This window comes from Aureobasidium pullulans, assembly GCF_000721785.1.
Source record: "Aureobasidium pullulans EXF-150 unplaced genomic scaffold scaffold_9, whole genome shotgun sequence".
NCBI lineage: Eukaryota > Fungi > Ascomycota > Dothideomycetes > Dothideales > Saccotheciaceae > Aureobasidium > Aureobasidium pullulans.
In genome coordinates this window covers 318,801-339,233 of record NW_021941029.1, presented here as the reverse complement: position 1 = coordinate 339,233, position 20,433 = coordinate 318,801, and the positions used below count along the sequence as shown (strand labels likewise).

General features: G+C 51.3%; 10 protein-coding genes across 10 annotated transcripts; 6 read left to right on the top strand and 4 right to left on the bottom strand.

Annotated features, from left to right (window-relative positions):
• Positions 1-460: 460 nt before the first annotated feature.
• On the bottom strand, positions 461-1,242 carry M438DRAFT_296675 (60S ribosomal protein L35). The gene is made up of 3 exons (XM_029901914.1): positions 1,186-1,242; positions 982-1,124; positions 461-854 (listed from the first exon to the last, which is right to left on the bottom strand). Exons 1-3 carry the CDS (start codon positions 1,186-1,188, stop codon positions 620-622), a joined length of 381 nt encoding a protein of 126 aa, XP_029760536.1. The 5' UTR covers positions 1,189-1,242; the 3' UTR covers positions 461-619.
• A 236-nt stretch (positions 1,243-1,478) lies between these two features.
• M438DRAFT_274037 (putative vesicle transport v-SNARE protein Gos1) lies at positions 1,479-2,259 on the top strand (the record flags this gene model as incomplete). The annotated part of the gene is made up of 3 exons (XM_029900680.1): positions 1,479-1,544; positions 1,593-1,706; positions 1,762-2,259. The coding sequence occupies 3 exons, from the start codon at positions 1,479-1,481 to the stop codon at positions 2,257-2,259; spliced, it is 678 nt and encodes a 225-aa protein (XP_029760535.1).
• Positions 2,260-2,361: 102 nt separating this feature from the next.
• On the bottom strand, positions 2,362-3,399 carry M438DRAFT_335134 (uncharacterized protein; the record flags this gene model as incomplete). The annotated part of the gene is made up of 1 exon (XM_029903778.1): positions 2,362-3,399. One exon carries the CDS (start codon positions 3,397-3,399, stop codon positions 2,362-2,364), a length of 1,038 nt encoding a protein of 345 aa, XP_029760534.1.
• A 756-nt stretch (positions 3,400-4,155) lies between these two features.
• On the top strand, positions 4,156-6,000 carry M438DRAFT_273702 (DNA polymerase beta-like protein; the record flags this gene model as incomplete). Its single annotated transcript, XM_029900658.1, has 3 exons — positions 4,156-4,246; positions 4,295-4,467; positions 4,540-6,000. The coding sequence occupies 3 exons, from the start codon at positions 4,156-4,158 to the stop codon at positions 5,998-6,000; spliced, it is 1,725 nt and encodes a 574-aa protein (XP_029760533.1).
• A 492-nt stretch (positions 6,001-6,492) lies between these two features.
• M438DRAFT_405586 (ribosomal protein L2) lies at positions 6,493-8,042 on the bottom strand. Its single transcript, XM_029909796.1, has 2 exons — positions 6,810-8,042; positions 6,493-6,750 (listed from the first exon to the last, which is right to left on the bottom strand). The coding sequence occupies exons 1-2, from the start codon at positions 7,774-7,776 to the stop codon at positions 6,575-6,577; spliced, it is 1,143 nt and encodes a 380-aa protein (XP_029760532.1). The 5' UTR covers positions 7,777-8,042; the 3' UTR covers positions 6,493-6,574.
• A 732-nt stretch (positions 8,043-8,774) lies between these two features.
• M438DRAFT_335131 (A/B/D/E cyclin) lies at positions 8,775-10,447 on the top strand (the record flags this gene model as incomplete). Its single annotated transcript, XM_029903777.1, has 4 exons — positions 8,775-8,783; positions 8,890-10,110; positions 10,167-10,305; positions 10,356-10,447. 4 exons carry the CDS (start codon positions 8,775-8,777, stop codon positions 10,445-10,447), a joined length of 1,461 nt encoding a protein of 486 aa, XP_029760531.1.
• On the top strand, positions 10,204-11,208 carry M438DRAFT_211787 (uncharacterized protein). The gene is made up of 3 exons (XM_029899417.1): positions 10,204-10,305; positions 10,356-10,849; positions 10,958-11,208. The coding sequence occupies exons 2-3, from the start codon at positions 10,482-10,484 to the stop codon at positions 11,169-11,171; spliced, it is 582 nt and encodes a 193-aa protein (XP_029760530.1). The 5' UTR covers positions 10,204-10,305; positions 10,356-10,481; the 3' UTR covers positions 11,172-11,208.
• Positions 11,209-11,522: 314 nt separating this feature from the next.
• On the bottom strand, positions 11,523-12,737 carry M438DRAFT_296660 (uncharacterized protein). Its single transcript, XM_029901913.1, has 7 exons — positions 12,698-12,737; positions 12,543-12,580; positions 12,396-12,491; positions 12,283-12,346; positions 12,142-12,229; positions 11,962-12,087; positions 11,523-11,901 (listed from the first exon to the last, which is right to left on the bottom strand). The coding sequence occupies exons 1-7, from the start codon at positions 12,730-12,732 to the stop codon at positions 11,887-11,889; spliced, it is 462 nt and encodes a 153-aa protein (XP_029760529.1). The 5' UTR covers positions 12,733-12,737; the 3' UTR covers positions 11,523-11,886.
• A 150-nt stretch (positions 12,738-12,887) lies between these two features.
• Positions 12,888-16,398, top strand: M438DRAFT_318644 (Coatomer, beta subunit). Its single transcript, XM_029902803.1, has 5 exons — positions 12,888-13,428; positions 13,487-13,907; positions 13,961-14,350; positions 14,401-16,018; positions 16,072-16,398. The coding sequence occupies exons 1-5, from the start codon at positions 13,124-13,126 to the stop codon at positions 16,212-16,214; spliced, it is 2,877 nt and encodes a 958-aa protein (XP_029760528.1). The 5' UTR covers positions 12,888-13,123; the 3' UTR covers positions 16,215-16,398.
• A 537-nt stretch (positions 16,399-16,935) lies between these two features.
• Positions 16,936-20,256, top strand: M438DRAFT_274010 (uncharacterized protein; the record flags this gene model as incomplete). The annotated part of the gene is made up of 3 exons (XM_029900677.1): positions 16,936-18,678; positions 18,725-18,992; positions 19,043-20,256. The coding sequence occupies 3 exons, from the start codon at positions 16,936-16,938 to the stop codon at positions 20,254-20,256; spliced, it is 3,225 nt and encodes a 1,074-aa protein (XP_029760527.1).
• Between the last annotated feature and the right edge of the window lie 177 nt (positions 20,257-20,433).

Genomic DNA, 20,433 nt, shown 5'->3' with positions numbered 1-20,433 from the left:
CGTCAAGGCTACATGTATACAACCTTGCAAATTACCAATAATGAATCAATTAGATGACTTGTCGCATGGTATATTCAGCGTGGATGTCGATGTCTTGTGTTTCATTCCAGCGAGTAGAACGACTATGTGTTGCCAGAATGGGGGAGACGAGTAGAGCGAAGTGACTGGTAGCAAATGTCGAAGTGTCCAAGCATGGAGGATAGAAACAGAATCCAGAACGACTTTTATTTTCTTCCCGGTCCTAGTGATACCAAACTTCACGTTCGCAATGTAGAAAACAAATTGTCGAGAGTGAAAAGAGAATTCTTTTGTTTGCGTAAAACATTGGATCATTGGTTGGTAACCCTCAGCTTGTCATTTCTTAAACGCCGAAAAAGTGCGCGCTGCTTTTTTGGTTGCGGTCTTGATGCTGGCTACATTGCTGGCTAAGAAGTGAGCGATAAACCCGTCCTAGAGCCGTCGCCGAACCAAGAAAAAGGGAACCCCGCTATGGTGGGAGAGGAAGTAGCAAGTCGGAAGAGTTGTTGGGCGAAACCATTTATTGGGCCTGGTAGAGTTTTTGTCAGTAACGCTGACTTTGTGTTTTCCCGAAAGGTTGTCGACGGGAGATTGAGGATTGTTATCGCACCTTGACGGCGTAGTTTCTCTGAGGGAAGTGGGTCTGCTTCTTCTTCTGCTTCTCGGTGACGCGCGAAGCATCCTCCTTGCTCAATCTTCTGCGGATGGCACGGGTCTGCTTTGCGCGGAGGTCGAGGGGCAGGTACTTCTTGTTCTTGTAGAAGATGCGCAGCTGCGAGCGCTGGTTGATGTTGATGATGGTCAAGACGCGAGCGATGGACTTGCGGACATCATGGCTGTAAGAGAAGGATATGTCAGAATTGGTGTTCGTATAGGCGCGGTTCGTGTGTGCGTATGTTTTGATGTTCTCTCTTTCTTCTTCTTTCTCTTTCTGGATTCGAAGTGCGGGAAATTCAGTCGTACATTCTGGTGAGCTTGCTCTGGGCACCACCGGAGATCTTCTGGGTGCGGAGCTGGACGAGCTCGGCCTTCAGTTCCTCGAGCTGAGTCTTGAGCTCATCCTTGTTCTTGCTCCAGAGGGTTTGGGCCTTGACCTTAGCGGACGACTGCAATAATTTCCGTCAGCATTTCGACGTGACAAAGCGGACGTATGTGATGGGCGCGCACCATTTTCGCTGTGAGTTAGTAGGATGAGTCGACGGGTGGGCGAGAAGTCGTGTGAGATTCGGCGAAGTTGATTTCCAGAATTTGCTGGCTGTGTGTGTTCCCGCTAGACGCCTTGGCGCGCGACAACCCAATGGCTAATTGTCGGTTTTGATGATCCGGGGTAGTGCATAAGCCCTGGCCTCACTCGAGCACAAAGCGTGCACAACGGTCTTGCGCAACGTCAGTCGCATGTGAAGGTCGTCGCTTGAACCTGGTCCTTTCCATCCTTGTACAACAATTACCAAATCTTCAAGATGACTTCGACAAGCACTGGCAGCTGGGCACAGTTGCGACAACAGGCTCGGTCACTCGAAACTCAGGTACATGTTGTCTTTCCCGTAATATACTCAGCAACTAACATCCCGTAGACTGATGCCTTGTTCCACACCTACTCTCAATATGCGTCTATGAGCAGCATCCCTGCCAAACCAGATGAAGACGAACAACGAACTGAAGCTCAGCTACAAGACATACTCGAGAGGGTAAGTCATCCCTAGCTTCCTCCATCAATCACCCAAATAGACTGATGCCTGACAGCGCTCAGCCCTCATCTCCCAACTCTCGCGCCTACTCGACTCTGAACCAACCGCCTCCGCCCTGAAATCTACAAACTTAGCTCGTCACCGAGAACTTCTACAACAACACCGCAGAGAGCTCGACAGGCTCAAGTCCAACATTGGCCATCAACGAGACCGTGCCAACCTTCTCTCCAACGTTCGCAACGACATCAATGCCTACCGTGCACAGAACCCCGAGCAAGCAGAGGCAGACTACATGCTGGACGAGCGCAGTCGCATAGACAACAGTCACAATATGACCGACACGGTCCTCACACAGGCATATGCCATCAACGAGCAATTCGGCATCCAAAGAGAGACGCTTACCAGTATCAACCGTCGCATTGTGGGAGCCGCTAGCCAAGTTCCTGGAATCAATAGCCTGATCGGCAGGATAGGTAACAAGAAGCGACGAGACGGCATCATCATGGGCAGCTTCATCGCATTCTGCTTCCTAATATTCATGTACTTTTGGTAGACACATTTCAAGGCGCGGAGTCTAGGAGTTTGAGAGATGGAAGCGCTGGAATTGGGAGGGGAGAACATGTCTGATTGTTTTGACTGCTTTATGAAGAATCGACTATTGAGCTGCATGAGGTGCGGAATCAACGTCTGCCTCCAACACACTGTCGGCTCTCTCAGCTTTTGCTGATCCCGTTGGCTTTCGTGTCTCAGCGAGAACTCTCTTCAGGTTCCTGACCAGACTCTCCTGCTCAAGTTCATGGGCAATAGCACTGCCAGCCCAACGAATCTTGCACTCTGTGTCGATCAGGTAGACGTAGCCAACCTTGCTGTTCAACAGGCCGATGGCTTCTCTCATGTCATCGTCGATGCCACGTCTGATCAAGAAGTACTTGCTCCAGTCCTGCTTGGGGCGCATACTTCTCAATCTGCCCGCAAATGCCCGTAGAATCCACCACTTCAGCGCATTGGGTTCATGGTTGATCTCAACCAGCTGTGCGAGTCCTGCTTTGCCTCTAGATTTCTCTTGTTCCAGTACCTCATGCAGCTCTGGGTTCTTGTCTTTTGAGCAGAAAGTTGCGACTTGGTTCTCTGCCCATCCAGACGAGAAGATGCCAAGGACGCTGACCTTGCCTCTCAATGCATGTACCAGATCCTTCTTCTCTGCATTCTTGGTAGAGTCCTTTTCTATGGTGCGACCACGCAGGTTGGGGAACCAGAGGGCATGGTCGGCTTTGAAGACGGACTGCGGCGCAATGAATGTCTTTCCCTTGAAGTGGCGCATAGCACTGAAGTCGCGGAAGTAAGGACGGTACAGTGTATCGCTCAGCTTCTTGCGGCGCTTCAAATGCTTGTCGTAGTCCACAAAATCATCTCTGCGTTCTTTCCAGCTGCGATCGTCGATACCAGTATTTTCGCCAGCTCGAGGTGGACGCGGTACTCCGATTGGTCGGCCCAGGGGTTTTGGTACGGGATCCTCATCTGGATCCTTTTCCTCGCGCGGTTTGTATGTCGTGGGTCGGGTGGGCTTGGTGGGCGGAGGTGTTGGTTCGGTAGCATAATTGCGTGTTGCTGAGAGGCAGAGTGAATTGCTTTGCGGTGTGACTAGTGCACGAAGCACTCGCAAGCATGATAGCGATGGTGCTTTCATTGCCATATTGTCTATGTTGTTGGTGTATTGAAGATGATGGTCGGAGATGGATGTCAGAGCAGCAAGAAGATCCCCAGTCTCGAAATTTGGCCGCGGATCTGCGGAGTCGACGACCTCCGAGCCCTCATGCTCTCCTTCTACCATTCAACTTGCCATTTTGGAAAAGCAATCCGAGTCTACAATTATGAATGCATGTCTATAGCGTTATTCATACCCAGAGTACGCCTGTTTTAAACACTATACTGGAAACACGCCTTGATGTCTTCTTCGCCATGCAGCGCAATACTCAACATGATTGCGCCTCAGACTTCTCGAGATGCAGAAGCGAAGAAGAAGATCGGATTTGATGCTTTGTATGCGCTGGATAATGAGAGTGACGAAGCCGAAGACGATGGTCTGTTGGCCTCGTTACAGAAGGTGCAAGGCAAGACCCTCGGTGACCCGACCATTTCGCTTTCACGCTCGCGTCGTACGCCAGGCAGGCCTCCAGGCAGCCTTGTTCGCTCCAAATCTAACATCATTCCTGCTCTCTCATTATCGACTCAGCAACATCAAATGCCCAGAAACACTAAGAGTCCTCTCGAGCTTTTGAACGAACTCAGTGCTGCTGCTGCTGCTACTTCCACTTCTAATTCTATTGTCAAAGATACTCCTACCCTACAACACCATAACACAGTCACCGGAGTCCCATCACTCGAGAAGCCTGCTGATGATGGGAAGATGCCTCCTTCTTCTGCCCTACCTGCCTCTTCGGCAATACCTATGATCAAGAACAAAAAAGGCAAGGGCAAACAAGTCGTCGACATCAAACTTGTACCCGAGGATCAACGCATCTTTCAGGGCCTTCACTTTTGTAGGTGGCTTCTTGACCTCTATCTCGTACTTCATACTGAACATCCAGATTTCTTCCCGAACAGCGATACGCATCCTGGCCGCAGACAGAGAATCGTCAAGGCTATTGAGTACGGCGCATCATGGCAGGACAAGTTCAACGACACTGTCACACACATCATTGTTGATCGCGACTACGACTTTGAGCAACTCCTAAAATATCTCAAGCTGAAAGAACTACCGGTAAGTCTGTTGAATCTCAACGCTGGGCTCTACAGATACCTTCACTTCGATGGCAGTGACTGACAAAGCTAGGCTGGCATCGTAGTCGTCAACGAGAACTACACAGCAACATGTATGGATTTCTACAAGTTAGTGGACACGTCGACCATCGAGTTCAGAGTCAAGGGCTATGAGCCACCAGCCTCTTCGGCGACAATCGCTCAACCAAATCCTTCTCAAGCGTCCGAAGTGTCACTGCAACTCAAGCCTGTGAAAAGAAAGGCCGTGGTTCTTTCGTCGCAGGTGACGTCCGAAGCGAGCCTGAATCTGGTATCTTCTTCTGCTGCATCACTCTCGAACTCTCCTGCGCCTGGTGTTCTGGATCCGCAGCAAGTTCCCAACAAGGACGAGGATGAACTCGACACGGCTATTAGGCAGGCCAAAGAGTCACACCCCCTTGCTTCTGACGATGAGGACGACGTCGAAGGTCATAAGAGACGCAAGACAAACAATTGGCAAGATAAGTTTCAATGCATGCACAAACACACCGGCAAGAGCGGCGATCAAGGACCAAATGCCCACACACTGGTGGTCTTGCAGGAGCTGGCTGATCACTATGATCAAATTCGCGATCAATGGCGGTGCAAATCGTACCGTCAGGCCATATCTGCCTTGAGGAAACAAACGACCAAGATCAGTACTAAAGAAGCGGCAATGCGGGTCTACGGTATCGGCAGCTCGATCGCAGAGAAGATCGAGGAAATTGTTAGAACCACTCACCTCCGCAAACTTGACTTCGCAAAGCTGGATGAGCGCCAGCAGATTCTCAACAGGTTCATGAAGATATATGGCGTAGGCCTTCATGCAGCGGAGAATTTTGCGAGTGCAGGCTACAAGACCATCGACGACTTACTCCAGAAGGCCGAATTGACGGACAACCAGCGTATTGGTATTGACCATTACGATGACTTCAACAGTCGCGTGCCTCGCGCTGAGGTTGAGAAACACGCTGGCATCGTCAAAAAAGCACTCAAAGGGTTGGGAAAAAATTACATAGTCAACACCATGGGTTCTTACCGTCGCGGAGCCCAAGACTCTGGTGACATCGATCTGCTCATCACAAAACCTGGCGCTTCGATCGATGAGATCCGCACGACGGTTATGGACCGCCTTGTACCACTACTCACCAAGCACAAGTTTCTCGTTGCAGCGCTTGCTCAAACATCACAGGCAGATGGCACTAAATGGCACGGGGCCTCTTGTCTACCTGATAGCAGCACCTGGCGCCGCATTGACCTCCTGCTTGTGCCTGAAGAAGAGCTGGGCGCGGCTCTTCTCTACTTTACGGGCAACGACATCTTCAACCGCAGTATGAGGCTGCTAGCTAGCAAGAAGGGCATGCGTCTGAATCAGCGTGGTCTCTACAAAGATGTGCTGAGGGACTATGGCAGAGAGAAGCTGAGTGAGGGTACCCTTGTGGAAGGCAAAGATGAGCGAAAGATCTTTGAAGCATTAGGCGTACCTTGGAGGCCACCCGAGCACAGAATCTGTTAATCGAGAAGAACTGAGGAAGGATGATTATCGTGCTACATATCGGGTAACGAATTAATGACGAAAAACATTGCTTTTGGTCTGTTCTTCTTCAATAGTTTTACCTTCTGTCAGCCAGGAAAGTCCGATGCATGTGTGCTAAGATTATTTGCGTGTAGCCACCATGTCACTGTTTCCACACTCTGCGTGCCTGCCACGGCTATCCAAATGCAACAACTACTTGAAGACACGTTCATTGAAATGGAAAGCTCGGAATGGCAGCCATCTCAGTGGGTAAGTACTTGGATTCCATGTCCCTTCATGTAAGAGTAGCACAGCCAGTGCCTGGCGTTGGCGATGTCATGCAACCCGGTTTTTGGGCTCATATACGGTAGTTGTGACCATCTGTATCTTCGCTTCTTGTTGTTGGTCGATGTAGTATCGCTTGAGCTTTCGACATCAGCCGAGCATCGATGGGGTTTCCATGGTACATGTTGCTGGTGGCAGAAGAAGAGTATGAAGGTTTATGCTTTTTGATTTACATGGTGTTACTATACAGTGATGAAGAAGGAGAAGAAGAACATTAGGAAAACATGACTTAGTTCTTGCTTGTCCTTCTCTTTCCTTGGTTGCGGACGCGCTCCTGGACAACGTGCTTGTTGGGGTTGCGCTTTGCACGAGTCTTGTAACCACCCTTTGCTGGAGTTCCCCAGATGGACACGGGGTGAACGTTACCCTTCGATTTACCTCTACCACCACCGTGAGGATGGTCGGCTGTAGAAAGAGCGTTGTTAGAGAATGAGCATCAGCGCCAGAGAAAAGATCAAACTTACCAGCGTTCATAGCCAGACCACGGACGGTAGGACGGATGTTGAGCCATCTGCTGCGACCGGCCTTACCAAGCATTCTGAAATGGTGGTGAGGGTTGCTGGCAACACCGATAGTGGCGCAAGCATCAGGGCTGACTCTTCTGACTTCACCACTCTGCAGACGAACGGTGACCTCCTTGACCTTCTTGCCAACCTCCTCCTTTGAGACCACTGTAGCGAAAGTACCGGCACTGCGGCAGAAGACGGCACCCTTGCCTGTGGTGGATCCAACAGCGTAAACCTGAGTTCCGAGAGGGATCATGCGCAGAGGCAGACAGTTTCCACGGAAGGCAGTCTTTGCGGCAAGCATACCAGGATCCATAACACCTCCCATACTCTTTAAAAGCTCGCCGGGGATACCGGCACGGTAACTCTCAATGACATCGCCAGCACGCATACCATCTGCAGCCAAAACGTAGCTCTTCTCTCCAGTCTTTTGCCTCGTGAGGAGGGCCAAGTGGGTACTGCGGTTGGGGTCGTACTCGATGCGTTCGACTGTGTGCTTGCCTGGCTCCATGCGCTTGAAGTCGACGGTACGGATACGTCTTCTGTGACCACCACCGCGGTGTCGCACGGTCACGCGACCTGTGCAGTTACGTCCTCCCTTTCCATGACCGACTTTGGCGAATGTGAGCTTGGCCAGCGGCTTTCCCTTCCATAGATGGTCGTTGATGGGGCGGCGCAAGTGTCGTGTACCGGGAGTGCGAGGCTTGTATGTACGGAGTTCGAAACCACCACGTCTTCGGCTGGGGGCAGCGGTGGGAGGGTTGAAGGCAATGGCATCGGTCGTCGTTTCACGGGTCGTCGTCGCTACTGTGGAAGTCTCGGCGGCGGTGGCATATGTGCGGCGGGCGAAGGCGTTGGTAGAGGCGCGGAACAGACACTGAGCTTGCCTCCAGGGCTGCTGCTGCCATAGCCGTGGCTGTAACATCTTGTCTGCTGATTGAGTGAATGCACGGCGAGAGGAAATTATGAATTGCTCCAACGCCTTGTCCGACTCTCCAATCTAAACCCTAAGCTTGTGCCGCCAAGACGTGGAACTTTGAACATTTCTGGACGGACGGTTGAAGTCCGGCGCTTTCCTCTTCCTCCTTGCTGTTGCCTGCCCTTTCTTTCCCTCGACCGCGCTTTCCCTTGCAAGCAGCCGCGCTGGACGTGTGTTGTTTCCCCAGCGATGAGACCTCGAGTTAAAGTGGTTCCTTCTTGTGCTTCTGCCATTCAAGGCGTGCCGTGGCCTAATCAGTGTTTTACATGTCACGTATAATTCAGGAGTCAACTGCCAAACTCTGATGTGTAGTTGTAGAGGTGTACTGTTTTGCATTCATTTTATGTGATGTTGTGAAGACGTTTTAATAATAATGAGGCTGGGATTTGTGCTCTCATACACACGAAGCGTCATTCTGCAAGTCGCGAGACGTGGAGCGCGAGAAAGCCCGTGCATTTGATGTTCAAAGCCAAAGCAAACAACATCTCTTCCAGTTCTCTTCAAATCCCTTCCCTCAGCATCCGCCAACGTCGTCGACGTCTTCTATAATTCACCCATCGACCGGGAGACCGCCTCGAGCAGCCGTGACAGCAAGTCCCTGCCGAATTGACTGCAGCCGCCCTCCTCGACCTGGTCCCAAGTTCCCGCTCCCTCGCACGCAGCACTCCTACTCGGCGCGTCAATTGTTTCAAGAGCATCAGTATCCAGCAGACCGCCCGCTTTGCTCCAACTGCACTGCCATTGCTCTCATCTTATCCAACACGCACAGCTCGTGTCCGAAAGCCCTTGTTACGTGCGTTCTCTCGCGTGCCCAGAAGCCGATTACCCGATTCGGACGTGTTTGTTGTGCCCGCCCAGACTGACTCGACTTGACCAAAGCAGCCGCTCCACTACTTCTTCCTCACGCCTACCACTTTGTCTAACCATCTCATCCTCATATCAACATGCCTCCCGTACGTATACCTCTTGCTATACCCTCACTGTCGCTTCCTTCCTTCACTGCCAAGCCTCCCTTGCTGCTCACCTTGACGCGTCCACAACTAACACATCAGCTCTCAGGCCAGAGCAGTGAGACGCGCCGTGACGAACGAGAACGATGAGAACGCCGCCACCACTCGTCTGACACGCGCAAAGGCCGCTGCCTTGTCGCAACCCGACGCCATCGCCGGTGACCCACCTAAGAAGGCCGCTCTTGGCGTCAAGCGTGCTACTACCACCACCACTACCGCTGCTGCCACCCAGCCCACCAGAAGACGCGCTGCCCTCGGCGATGTCAGCAATGTTACCAAGAACGAGACCATCGACACAAAGGCTGCCCCTGCCAAGGGTGGTAAGTTGAGAGACGCACAGAAGCCTACTGGCATCACCAAGCCCTCAACTCGCACCGCTTCGACCCGCTCTGCCGCTTCCACCAAGACCGATGGTGCCGAACCCAAGGCTAAGAGGCCCATGCCTCTCTCTGGAACCTCTGGCAATGTCCCCAAGGCAAAGAGACACATGACAACCAAGATTCCCAAGGTGGAGGACGAGTTCGTGAAGGATGATGTCAAGATTGAGGCCATCGAGGAAGAGGAGGAGAGCACAACTCCCAAGGAGGAGGAGGACTTGGACGAGCCCCTGCACAAGACTTTGGAGCAGCTGGCTGCCGAGGCCAAGGACCTGGACTCCGAAGACCTTGACGACCCCCTCATGGTTGCCGAATACGTTCACGAAATCTTCGACTACATGAAGGAGCTTGAGATCACAACACTCCCTAACGCTGAGTACATGGACAGCCAGGGTGAGCTTGAGTGGAAGATGCGCGGTATCCTGGTCGACTGGTTGCTCGAGGTCCACACCCGCTTCCGCCTGTTGCCCGAGACTCTCTTCCTTGCTGTCAACATCATCGACCGCTTCCTCTCAACCAAGGTTGTCCAGCTCGACCGTCTCCAACTCGTTGGTGTTACTGCCATGTTCATCGCTTCCAAGTACGAGGAGGTTCTCTCTCCCCACGTCCAGAACTTCCGTCATGTCGCCGATGATGGCTTTACCGAGCAGGAGATCCTCAGCGCCGAGCGCTTCATCCTTGCTGCTCTTGACTACGACTTGAGCTACCCCAACCCCATGAACTTCCTCCGCAGAATCTCCAAGGCCGACAACTACGATATCCAGACCCGTACCCTTGGCAAGTACCTCCTTGAGATTGGTTGCCTCGACCACCGCTTCATCAAGTACCCTCCCAGCCATGTCGCCGCTGCCGCCATGTATCTCGCTCGCCTCGTCCTTGACCGTGGTGAATGGGTAAGCACAATCGTCTTCCACTTTCTCTTCTGTTATTTATACTAATCATGATATAGGATGCCACCCTCGCCACCTACGCTGGCTACACCGAGCAGGAGATCGAACCTGTCTTCAAGCTTATGGTCGATTACCTCCACGGTCCTGTCCAGCATGACGCCTTCTTCCGCAAGTACGCTAGCAAGAAATTCCTGAAGGGTATGTTTCACCACCATCTCGTATCAACATACATTGCTAACACGTTCCAGCCTCCATCGTCCTTCGCCAGTGGGCAAAGAAGTTCGCCCCCATGTACCTTCACGACTGCGATCGTGACGGAAGCGAGACCCCTCAAATCTAGTCGTTTGAAGGTCCACTTCTTCCCATGACTGCTTATGGCTGTCCTCGATGGCAGCCTCACCCAAGCACCAAATGATCATCTTTGTCTCTTTTCACACATGGTTTCGGCGTTCCTCGAATTGCGGCAATTTGCATCGCAACTGGCATGGCGTTCACGGCGTTCAAAGCGATTCTCCATTCTGGATAATGCCGTCATCCTGCACCAGCTTCATCACGTCCACACGCAACAACAAGACTCCCCATTCACATCATCGCCTGTGCTTCTTTTCTCTTTCTTTCTTCCACGAACTCAACCCCAGACATGGACGTTGTTCTTGGACACTATGGCTCTCATGCTGTTGCACTGCAAGATCCTCTTCCAGCAACATGTCGCCACCGTCAAGACATACAACGGACCTCTACGGTAAGAGGTCCTACTTGCTGATTTTTACACGACGGATGGCTTTTTGTGGCTGCTTTTTTCTACATTTCTGTTGCTCTGTTTGCTCTTCTTCTTACAAGTATCCACTAGCTTTTTATGCTACAGCTCCTCGTCGCTCATGCGTTGCTGGGAAACTGTAGAACGATATCCATGGGAAGCCCGGAGTGATGTACGGGAACAAGGGGAGGAACACTTGGATGAGAAGGAGTGGTCAAATTGTATTGGTTGTTCTTCTACTGTAGTCCTTGTTCTTTTCTTCCAGATTTGTACTAGTGCACAAGCAGTGACGAACTTGTTAAACTAAAGGGACAATTGCATCATCTCAATACCGCGTGCTCCAGTATGTGTTTTGCTCAAGTGCTGAGCGTTGTGAAGATGCGCATCTGTGAGACTGCAAATTGACGGTGGATTCCCGAAGACGCGTGGTGTAACACAAGAGGACGTGCGGTTTCCAGTGCCATCTACGTACCAATGTGAATAGCAGACATGATCCCCTGATTGAGCCGTCCTACTGTTCTCGAAGGTTACAACGATATGCTGGTGTTGGATTCATTCGGAGCCCACCAGGTAGCTTGCCTGGCGAGAGACATGACACGAGCGTAGAGACGGCGGAAAACCATAAAACCACAATTTGCTTCAACAGTTCCTACGAAAACGTCACCAAGACTCTTGCTGCATATAACAGGGACCTGAGAGATCTCTTGTATCGTTTGCGACATTTTTGATACCGAAGGAAGTGCGTTCAATATTTCTGTCAAGTGATCTTCTTCGCAATGCTTAGGCTAATCTGGTGACCCTGTCTCTGTGTCAGAGCTCTCGTCATGCTTCAACCCTCCTATATTCCGCGTCATCGCGAAGCAAGACCATAGTAGATCTGATTGCTTAGTTCCTGAGACCTCTGGGGGGTTCTCGAAATGACATGATTGGATCCATTCTCCAGAACTGGTGTAGTAATCGTATTTTGATTTGACCTGAACGCCGCGCCTTCCTCCATCTATCGTAGAACTTCATTGCCAAGTTTAGATTGGCTTGATCTGGGTTAATAGTGAGCAACAGTTACTTCATAGAGATGATATTCCATGGGTTGGACGTACCTTGAAGTGCAGAGCGATCAAAGAAAATACGAGTGCCTTCAAATCTTGCACAAGATAGTAGAAGACACGGAGGCCCTCAGGGTCTTCTGATTCGTTGACATCGACAAGAGATCCGATTTTGGCAGTCTGTGAAGAGGATCAGTATGGCGAACAGTACGAGTGGTTGGGAATGATGTTGACCTCGAAGGAAATATGCTCGTTGCCTAGGCGAATCTCAAGCTCCTGTCGACCGTCCTTGTTCTTTTGCGGCCATTTCGTGTCGTCTTCCCTGTGAATGTGTGAGGACCGTATCTCAAGGGGATCGGGAGCTAGGAAACATACTTCAAGATCTCGCTGTCCTTGATAATACGCTTGATCTCTTCAATCATGAGTGAGCTGACACACACTGTGACGGTCAGCCAGGCCCGCGGCAAGAAATGTGTTTCTTCACATACTCTCTTTTCGGATCAGGGAGTCATTGCGATAGTTAGAGTTGTTGGCATAACGCGCCGAAGCAGAGCGGCCATCACCCAGGGCGCGGAAGTCGAACTCTGTAGATGGTCAATAACCATGACAAAACTTGCCAGCTGGACAGTAAGTACCTAAAAACTCATGTCCGAATCTACCGGAATGACCTGAGCTGCAATAAAATTAGTAGGTGGAATTGGCAAACATGTGACTCTTGCGATATGAGAGAAGAAGCGAAAAAGCGCCATAGGCCACGATCGATTGCGAGACAAAGTAACAAGAGACTCACTAGTAGCGTAGGTAGAATGGCTCGTTGCTGGCCATGATGTGTTGAAGTTTTGATGCAATGCGCAAATGATCAAGACGCGATGCGGCGTTGGACGGCGATGGAGTAGTTCGCTTATTCGGGCCTAGGCGAAGTCGGGGGTGTAAACGTACAGCTTTCCAACAAGGAGGAGGAGCTCTCCTGACAACTAGGCCGCTTTGAAGACAACAATCCACATTTTCCTTCCATACGTCTTTCGCATCTACTCAATTGCCGACTGTCCGACACTTTTCCACCCCCTACCGTCGCTTCGTTCCAATCTCCTGGTCCCAGCCTTCACTGCGCCGCTCGACCCCGTCCACAGGACCAAAGGACAGGAGACCCGCAATACCACCAGGACCTACTCTAGAGCACCCCGCGTGCATGGTCCACTGATAGACTACATCAACAATGGCGACTTTCCTCGACAATGCATACAGCTTGGTCCACCAAGACAACACGGCCGACCAGCCGTCGTTGCAGGACCTCAAGAACCAACTGGAAAAGGGCACCGACGAGTCCAAGCAAGAGACGATGAAGCGCATCCTGACAATCATGCTCAACGGCGATCCTATGCCTCAACTGCTCATGCACATCATCCGCTTCGTCATGCCATCCAAGAGCAAAGCGCTGAAGAAGTTGTTGTACATGTACTACGAGGTCTGTCCCAAGCATGATGCTGGCGGCAAGTTGAAGCAGGAGATGATTCTGGTTTGGTATGTCTATGACTTTGATTGATGTGTGAGATCCCATCGCTGATCGCATTTCTTGCAGTAACGGTATTCGTATGGACTTGCAGCACGCCAACGAGTACATCCGCGGCAACACACTCCGTTTCCTCTGCAAGCTTCGCGACGCCGAGCTCATCGAGCCCCTTCTTGCGCCCGCACGTCAATGTCTCGAACACCGCCACTCATACGTCCGCAAGAACGCCGTCTTTGCGATTGCTTCCATTCACCAACACAACGAGGCTCTTATGCCCGACGCTCCCGAGCTTCTGCAGGCCTTCCTCGAGTCCGAGAGCGATGCCACGTGCAAGAGAAACGCCTTTGCCGCCCTGATCTCAATCAGCCACGACCAGGCCCTCGAGTACTTGAGTTCTGTATTTGAGGGTATCCCCAACGCGGATGAACTGCTTCAACTCGTCGAGCTGGAATTCATCCGCAAAGATGCTGTCACCAACTCCCAGAACAAGGTTGGTCAAACGGGAAATCTACACTCAAGCTCATGCTAACCCACATCTACTAGGCGCGCTACCTCCGTCTGATCTTCGACCTCCTCGAAGCCAAAGAATCTACCGTCGTATACGAGGCCGCATCTTCACTCACAGCACTTACCAGCAACCCTGTCGCAGTCAAGGCAGCTGCTGCCAAGTTCATTGAACTGAGCATCAAGGAGTCGGACAACAACGTCAAATTGATCGTCCTCGAGAAGGTCAACCAATTGCGCCGCGTCAATGAAGGCATCCTCGACGATCTGACCATGGAGATTCTACGCGTGCTTTCTAGTCCCGATCTTGACGTCCGTAGAAAGGCTCTCAGCATCGCCATGGACATGGTCTCAAGCAAGAATGTCGAGGAGGTCGTTCTTCTCTTGAAGAAGGAACTCTCCAAGACTGTTGACGAACAATACGAGAAGGTGGGTAAGCCCGAGCCGCTGTCAAGGGATGATACTGACAAAGCCTGCAGAACAACGAATATCGCTCTCTGCTCATCCACTCAATCCACCAATGTGCTATCAAGTTCTCCGAGGTCGCTGCCAGCGTCGTTGGCCTATTGATGGACTTCATCGCTGACTTCAACAACGCCTCCGCCGTCGATGTGATTCAATTCGTCAAGGAGGTTGTTGAGAAGTTCCCCAAGCTCAGAGGAACCATCGTCGGACGCCTCGTCTCAACCCTTAGTGAAGTCCGTGCTGGCAAGGTCTACCGTGGATCGCTCTGGATCATTGGTGAATACTCCCTGGAGGCCAACGACATCCGTGAAGCCTGGAAACACATTCGCGCCAGCTTGGGTGAAATTCCCATTCTCGCTTCTGAGCAGCGTCTTCTCGAGGAGCAACCCGATGGCGAACCCAACTTGGATGATCAAGTCAACGGTAACGCGAAGGCTGCCCCGACTGGCTCACGAAAGGTTCTCGCCGATGGCACATACGCTACCGAGAGCGCTCTAACCAGCCAATCTGCGGTCAAGGCCAAATTGGAAGCCGTCAAAGCTGCACAGAAGCCTCCATTGAGACAACTCATCCTCGACGGCGACTACTACCTGGCCACTGTTCTTGCCTCTACGCTGACCAAGCTTGTCATGCGCCACAGCGAGATCTCGGACGACGAGGCTAGAACCAATGCTCTTCGCGCCGAGGCCATGCTCATCATGATCTCGATCATCCGTGCTGGTCAATCACAATTCGTCAAGCACCCCATTGACGAGGACTCGATCGACCGTATCATGTCGTGTGTTAGATCGCTGGCAGAATTTGCTCAGAAGCGCGAGCTCGAGAACGCTTTCCTTGATGACACCAGAAAAGCTTTCAGGGACATGGTCAACGTTGAAGAGAAGAAACGCGCCGAAAAGGATGCCCTTAGCAAAGCCAAGAACGCCATCCAAGTTGATGATGTCGTGTCTATTCGTCAGCTCACAAAGAAAAACGCCGTTGATGGTGCAGATGAGATTCAGCTTGACTTGGAGAAGGCAACAGGTGGTGATTCTGCCACGGAAGACCTCAGCTCTAAGCTTAGCCGTGTGGTACAGCTCACTGGTTTCTCCGACCCTGTGTACGCTGAGGCATATGTTCAAGTTCACCAATTCGACATTATCCTCGACGTCTTGCTGGTTAACCAGACCCAGGATACTCTGCAAAACCTCTCGGTCGAATTTGCCACTCTTGGTGACCTCAAGGTTGTTGAGAGACCCACGACCCAGAACTTGTCACCATTGGATTTCCTGAATGTCCAGGCTACCATCAAAGTTTCTTCTACAGACACCGGCGTTATCTTCGGCAACGTTGTCTACGAAGGCGCTTCGTCAACGGACCAGAACGTGGTCATTTTGAACGACGTTCACGTTGATATTATGGACTACATTCAACCAGCTCACTGCACAGAAACACAATTCAGAACCATGTGGACAGAGTTTGAATGGGAGAACAAGGTCAACATTAACACTAAGATGCCAGGCGGCAAGGGCTTGCGTGACTTCCTCAAGGGATTGATGAAGGTCACCAACATGAGCTGCCTAACACCCGACGCAAGTCTTAGCGGAGATTGTCAGTTCTTGAGTGCCAACCTGTACGCCAGAAGTGTATTCGGTAAGTTCAGCATATCTCTCCTTTTCTTCTGGACCGAGACTAACGACCTGTAGGTGAGGATGCTCTGGCCAACTTGAGTGTCGAGCAAGAGGGTGACAATGTCACTGGCTTCGTGCGGATAAGAAGCAGGTCGCAGGGACTGGCTCTCAGTCTCGGCTCGCTCAAAGGATTAAGCAAGATTGGCGACTATGTTTGAGACGATTCAACGATGAAAGATAGACCCTGAATAAGTTGCTTATGGCAGCCAAGGATAGAGACCTTGGATGGACTTTAGCGCGAGGTAATGCTTGCGATTCATCGACCGTGACTGGGTCTGGGTGGGGTCATTACTGGCAGGCTACGGCGTAACAGAAAAGTAGAGCGGTAGCATGAAAGGATACTATTTGTTTTGTATTATGCAGAGACAATGAGTGCCCTCTATTGACTGCATCAAAGGTGACATTTGTTGAGCATCATGAGATGGCAAGAAGATATATATTGACTTGTGGAGACCGCTGGAGCAAGCAAAACATAGCGACCGACATTCGTTTCCAGCCAAAAAGATTGTTACCTCGAGGCACTAAAGTCTGCACAGCCGGAAATGGCAAAAGGAAAGCTCTCCATCGGGGAATCGAACCCCGGTCTCCCGCGCTTGACGAGATTACTCTTGACAAGCGGAAATCATGACCACTAGACCAATGAAGATGAGCCAGCTAAGCTGGTATTGGTTTATGGTTGCTCGAGAAACGCATTACAATTTATTGTTCAAACCTTTCGCTTCGACCTCCCGAGCGACATGCTAGCCGAAGTGGCATGTCGCGAGTCCAAGCTTGCACATCAACACCCCTGGATCGACCACGGTGATCACTACGCCAGGTCAGGTCTAATATTGTCAATGTGCCTTTGCGCAGATGCAGTGTGATACATCATAATCGGCCATGTACTGGCCCATTGGGGCACCCAAAACATACGCTGCTTCTAAGCATGTAGCTCGCAGCACCAATTCACCCATTCCCGAACACGATGATTCTGAGACGACTGCCATCACACCACTCTCGCCCGATGCTGGACAACTCACACCTCTCGTCTTGGAACACGAACAGACTCTCTTTGAACCCTCGACCACATCGCACGTTACTTCGGACGGCGCTAGCAACAGAGAAGAGCAGGAAATAGTGGACATCAAGACATCGCGCGCAGGCAGCATATTCACCACAATCACTGCATCGTCGCTTAGTGTATGGCAAACCAAGCCCACTGCGCTACTTGCCACCGTTGCAAGATCGAGCCATTCACTCGACACCTACGGTCCAAACACCTCTCTTCTGCTGCGCCCAGATGCCCTCATTGTCATTGTTCAGACCCAGAAAGGCTTCTTGGTTACATATTCTCTGGCCATTGATCCGGCTGCTAGGGTGTACCAGACTTCTATCTACACCCCCTCTGGATCTCACGTTCGGCGACCAAGCAATGAGGCATACAGCAAAAGGCCCAATCTTGCGCCTGAAGTTGGACCTGCAGAAGGAGAAGGCATAAAAGAAGTCAGCATCCGCTTCCGCATGGTCATTCGGATAGATGCTGGTATCTCGCGGGCTCTTGTTCTGGACGACGAGCTCGTCGTGACGACCGTCAAACCCGCAGCCGTTCAATGCATACGCTGGACACCGGACAGCTCGGGCTCATCACACAATACCGAACTTCTTAAGCGGATGACCTGGCTTATTGGAAAACCCGCGGTCACGGACATGGCATATGATCGTCCCATGAACCTGCACACTTGGGTGACTGACGACGGACGGGCATACGCAGTGCAAAGATTATCGGGAGCAACTGCGGATCCAGCAAATTCAAAGAGTCTGTTCAGGGGGTTCTGCTTTCATTCTCCCGAGCACCAAGGTCATTTCGCAACCAAGTCCGCAATCAATGCTCGTTTCTCCTTGATAGCCATCGGCTGCTCAAACGGCTCAATTCAAGTATACTCCGCAAAGGACTACATCGGTAACATTCCTCGATCGCATGAGCTTAAGTTGCCGGTTTCAGAAGCATCTTCTGGTGACCTGACTTTCCTGAGCTGGTCTCCGGATGGTTATTGTCTCTTTGCAGGATATGATCAAGGCTGGGCAATGTGGAGTGTCTACGGTAAGCTGGGTGCAAATTCTTTTGGCGCAGATAGGCCAATGTCAGAATCCAATGACGAAGAGTGGCTCTGTGGCGTGCGCGCAGGTTTCTGGGTCGGCGGTGGTGCAGAAATCTTGCTTCTTGGACCCAACAGGCACGAGTTTCATGTGGTCGAGATGATGCGCAGCAGCGTGACGGGCTGCTTTGCCATGCCGAACATCTCTCGATCGTTGCTACAAGGAAGTACCAGTCTGATGCTATACAAGGGATTTGAGACCTCGTACCACACTACCATCTCCGGCGACATCTCCCTGTGGCAGACCGTACAGGTTCCACAAGCCTATCTAGCATATCAGTGGCCGATCCGACTGAGCGTCGTCTCTTCTGATGCACGGTATCTTGCTGTAGCTGGAAGACGAGGGCTGGCACATTACAGCGTTGGTAGTGGGCGCTGGAAGACCTTTGATGACACCATTACCGAGAACAGTTTCACTGTAAGAGGTGGTATGTGTTGGTGGCAACACATTCTTGTGGCTGCCGTGGAATCTGGCAGTAGTTATGAGGTATGTTTGTTGCAATGTCCTCAATTATTGAATGCTTACCAACTAGGTCCGTCTATACTCGCGCGAGAAAAGCCTGAACAATTCTCAGGTGCTACACACCGAGACATTGGCATATCCAGTGGTTTGTATGTCCACATCTGGTGAAGATTCGCTCCTGGTATATACCTACGAGAACGTACTGTTGCACTACATCTTTGTCTCGTCCTCGAAGTCTGTCAAGCTGGTACAGGTTGGTCAGATCGCTTTTCATGGCATCATCAGGGCTCCTCCACGCGTTCGTGCTATCAGCTGGATTCTTCCTGAGGAGCAGCGAGGTATGTTTACAAGTCTTGCTTTCTCTCTGTTCTTCATGCTAATTATCTAGACAATGGTGATCCCTCACACGATGTCGCTACAGCCTCTGTGCTATTTCTAGTTGATGCCAAATTGGTCTTGTTGCAGCCATCAGCAAACGAACACGGCGAGCTCAAGTACGATATGCGCGTCATCGCTCACAACGTGGAATTCTATACACTATCAAGAGAGCAGCCAGCATCGAACCCACCATCAAGTCCATTAGACGACAATTCTGATAACAACTATCTCCCTATGGGTGCTCTTGGCCATAGCTTGCGAGATTCTTTATGGTATTTCGACGGCACATCGATGCACGCTTGGTCTGACGTCCTTGATGTGCTTTCTTCTGCCCTTACAGAACATGGGCGTGAGGTTGCGCCCACTGTCGCGATCGCGACTGACTTCTATCCACTGTCTGCCATCGTAGAGAAAGGGCTACTCACCGGTCTCGAATCAGACTTGGTTCAGCGTCGGGACATCAATTTCGCATTTTACCGCCTCAACCCTCGCACTCATTTGTCGATACCGTCTCTTTTACGACATCACTTGGCCCAATACGACTCGCCTGCTGCACTCCATCTCTCACATTCCTATCAAAAACTTCCATACTTCAACCACGCCCTAGAAGTGCTCTTGCATGATGTTCTAGACGATGAGGTCGACACGCCTCCCGAATCGTTAGAGACAGCCCTGCTTCCCGGTGTGCTTTCGTTTCTCTCATCATTCCCGACGTATCTCGATATCGTCGCAGGCTGCACACGAAAGACAGAATTGCGAAGCTGGAAGACCTTGTTCCGCTACTTGCCTCCTGTAGTTGAGTTGTTCGAAGAGTCATTGCAGAAAGACATGCTGAAGACAGCCGGAAGTTACTTGCTTATCCTGCATGCATTCGACGAGGGCAGTTTCAGCGCCCGGCAGATATCGACTTTACTCAAACGAGCTAGAGAAGAGGGGGATTGGGATCTATGCAAAGAACTGGCTCGATTCCTGGTGGGAATCGACGAGACTGGAAATCTTCTGAAAACTGTCCTCGTCCGAGCTGGACTGAGGGATGCCGAACCTAATAACAGCTACAGCTCGGATGAAGATGAGCACATGATGACCTCTAACGGAATCAGCACCTCCAATGGAGCGGCAGTACAGACTCCGGACAGATCTGACGGTAACAGTAGTGGCAGTATCATCCATGCCGGCCGACACTCCTCACAAGACTATTTCGCCGATTCGGCGAGATACTCATAAGAAAGGTTCCCCTGTCTGGTCAGTGGATGCCTGGTGGTAGCCTTATCGTAGGGCTGCATATAACGTCCCACGTATATTATTTGTTTTGATCGTGGCTGCCTTGTGCAGCAGGAGTCGGGCGCCTCTATACAAACTTAAGCAGGGGGAACCGCAGATGATGGTCCTGATATGACGCCA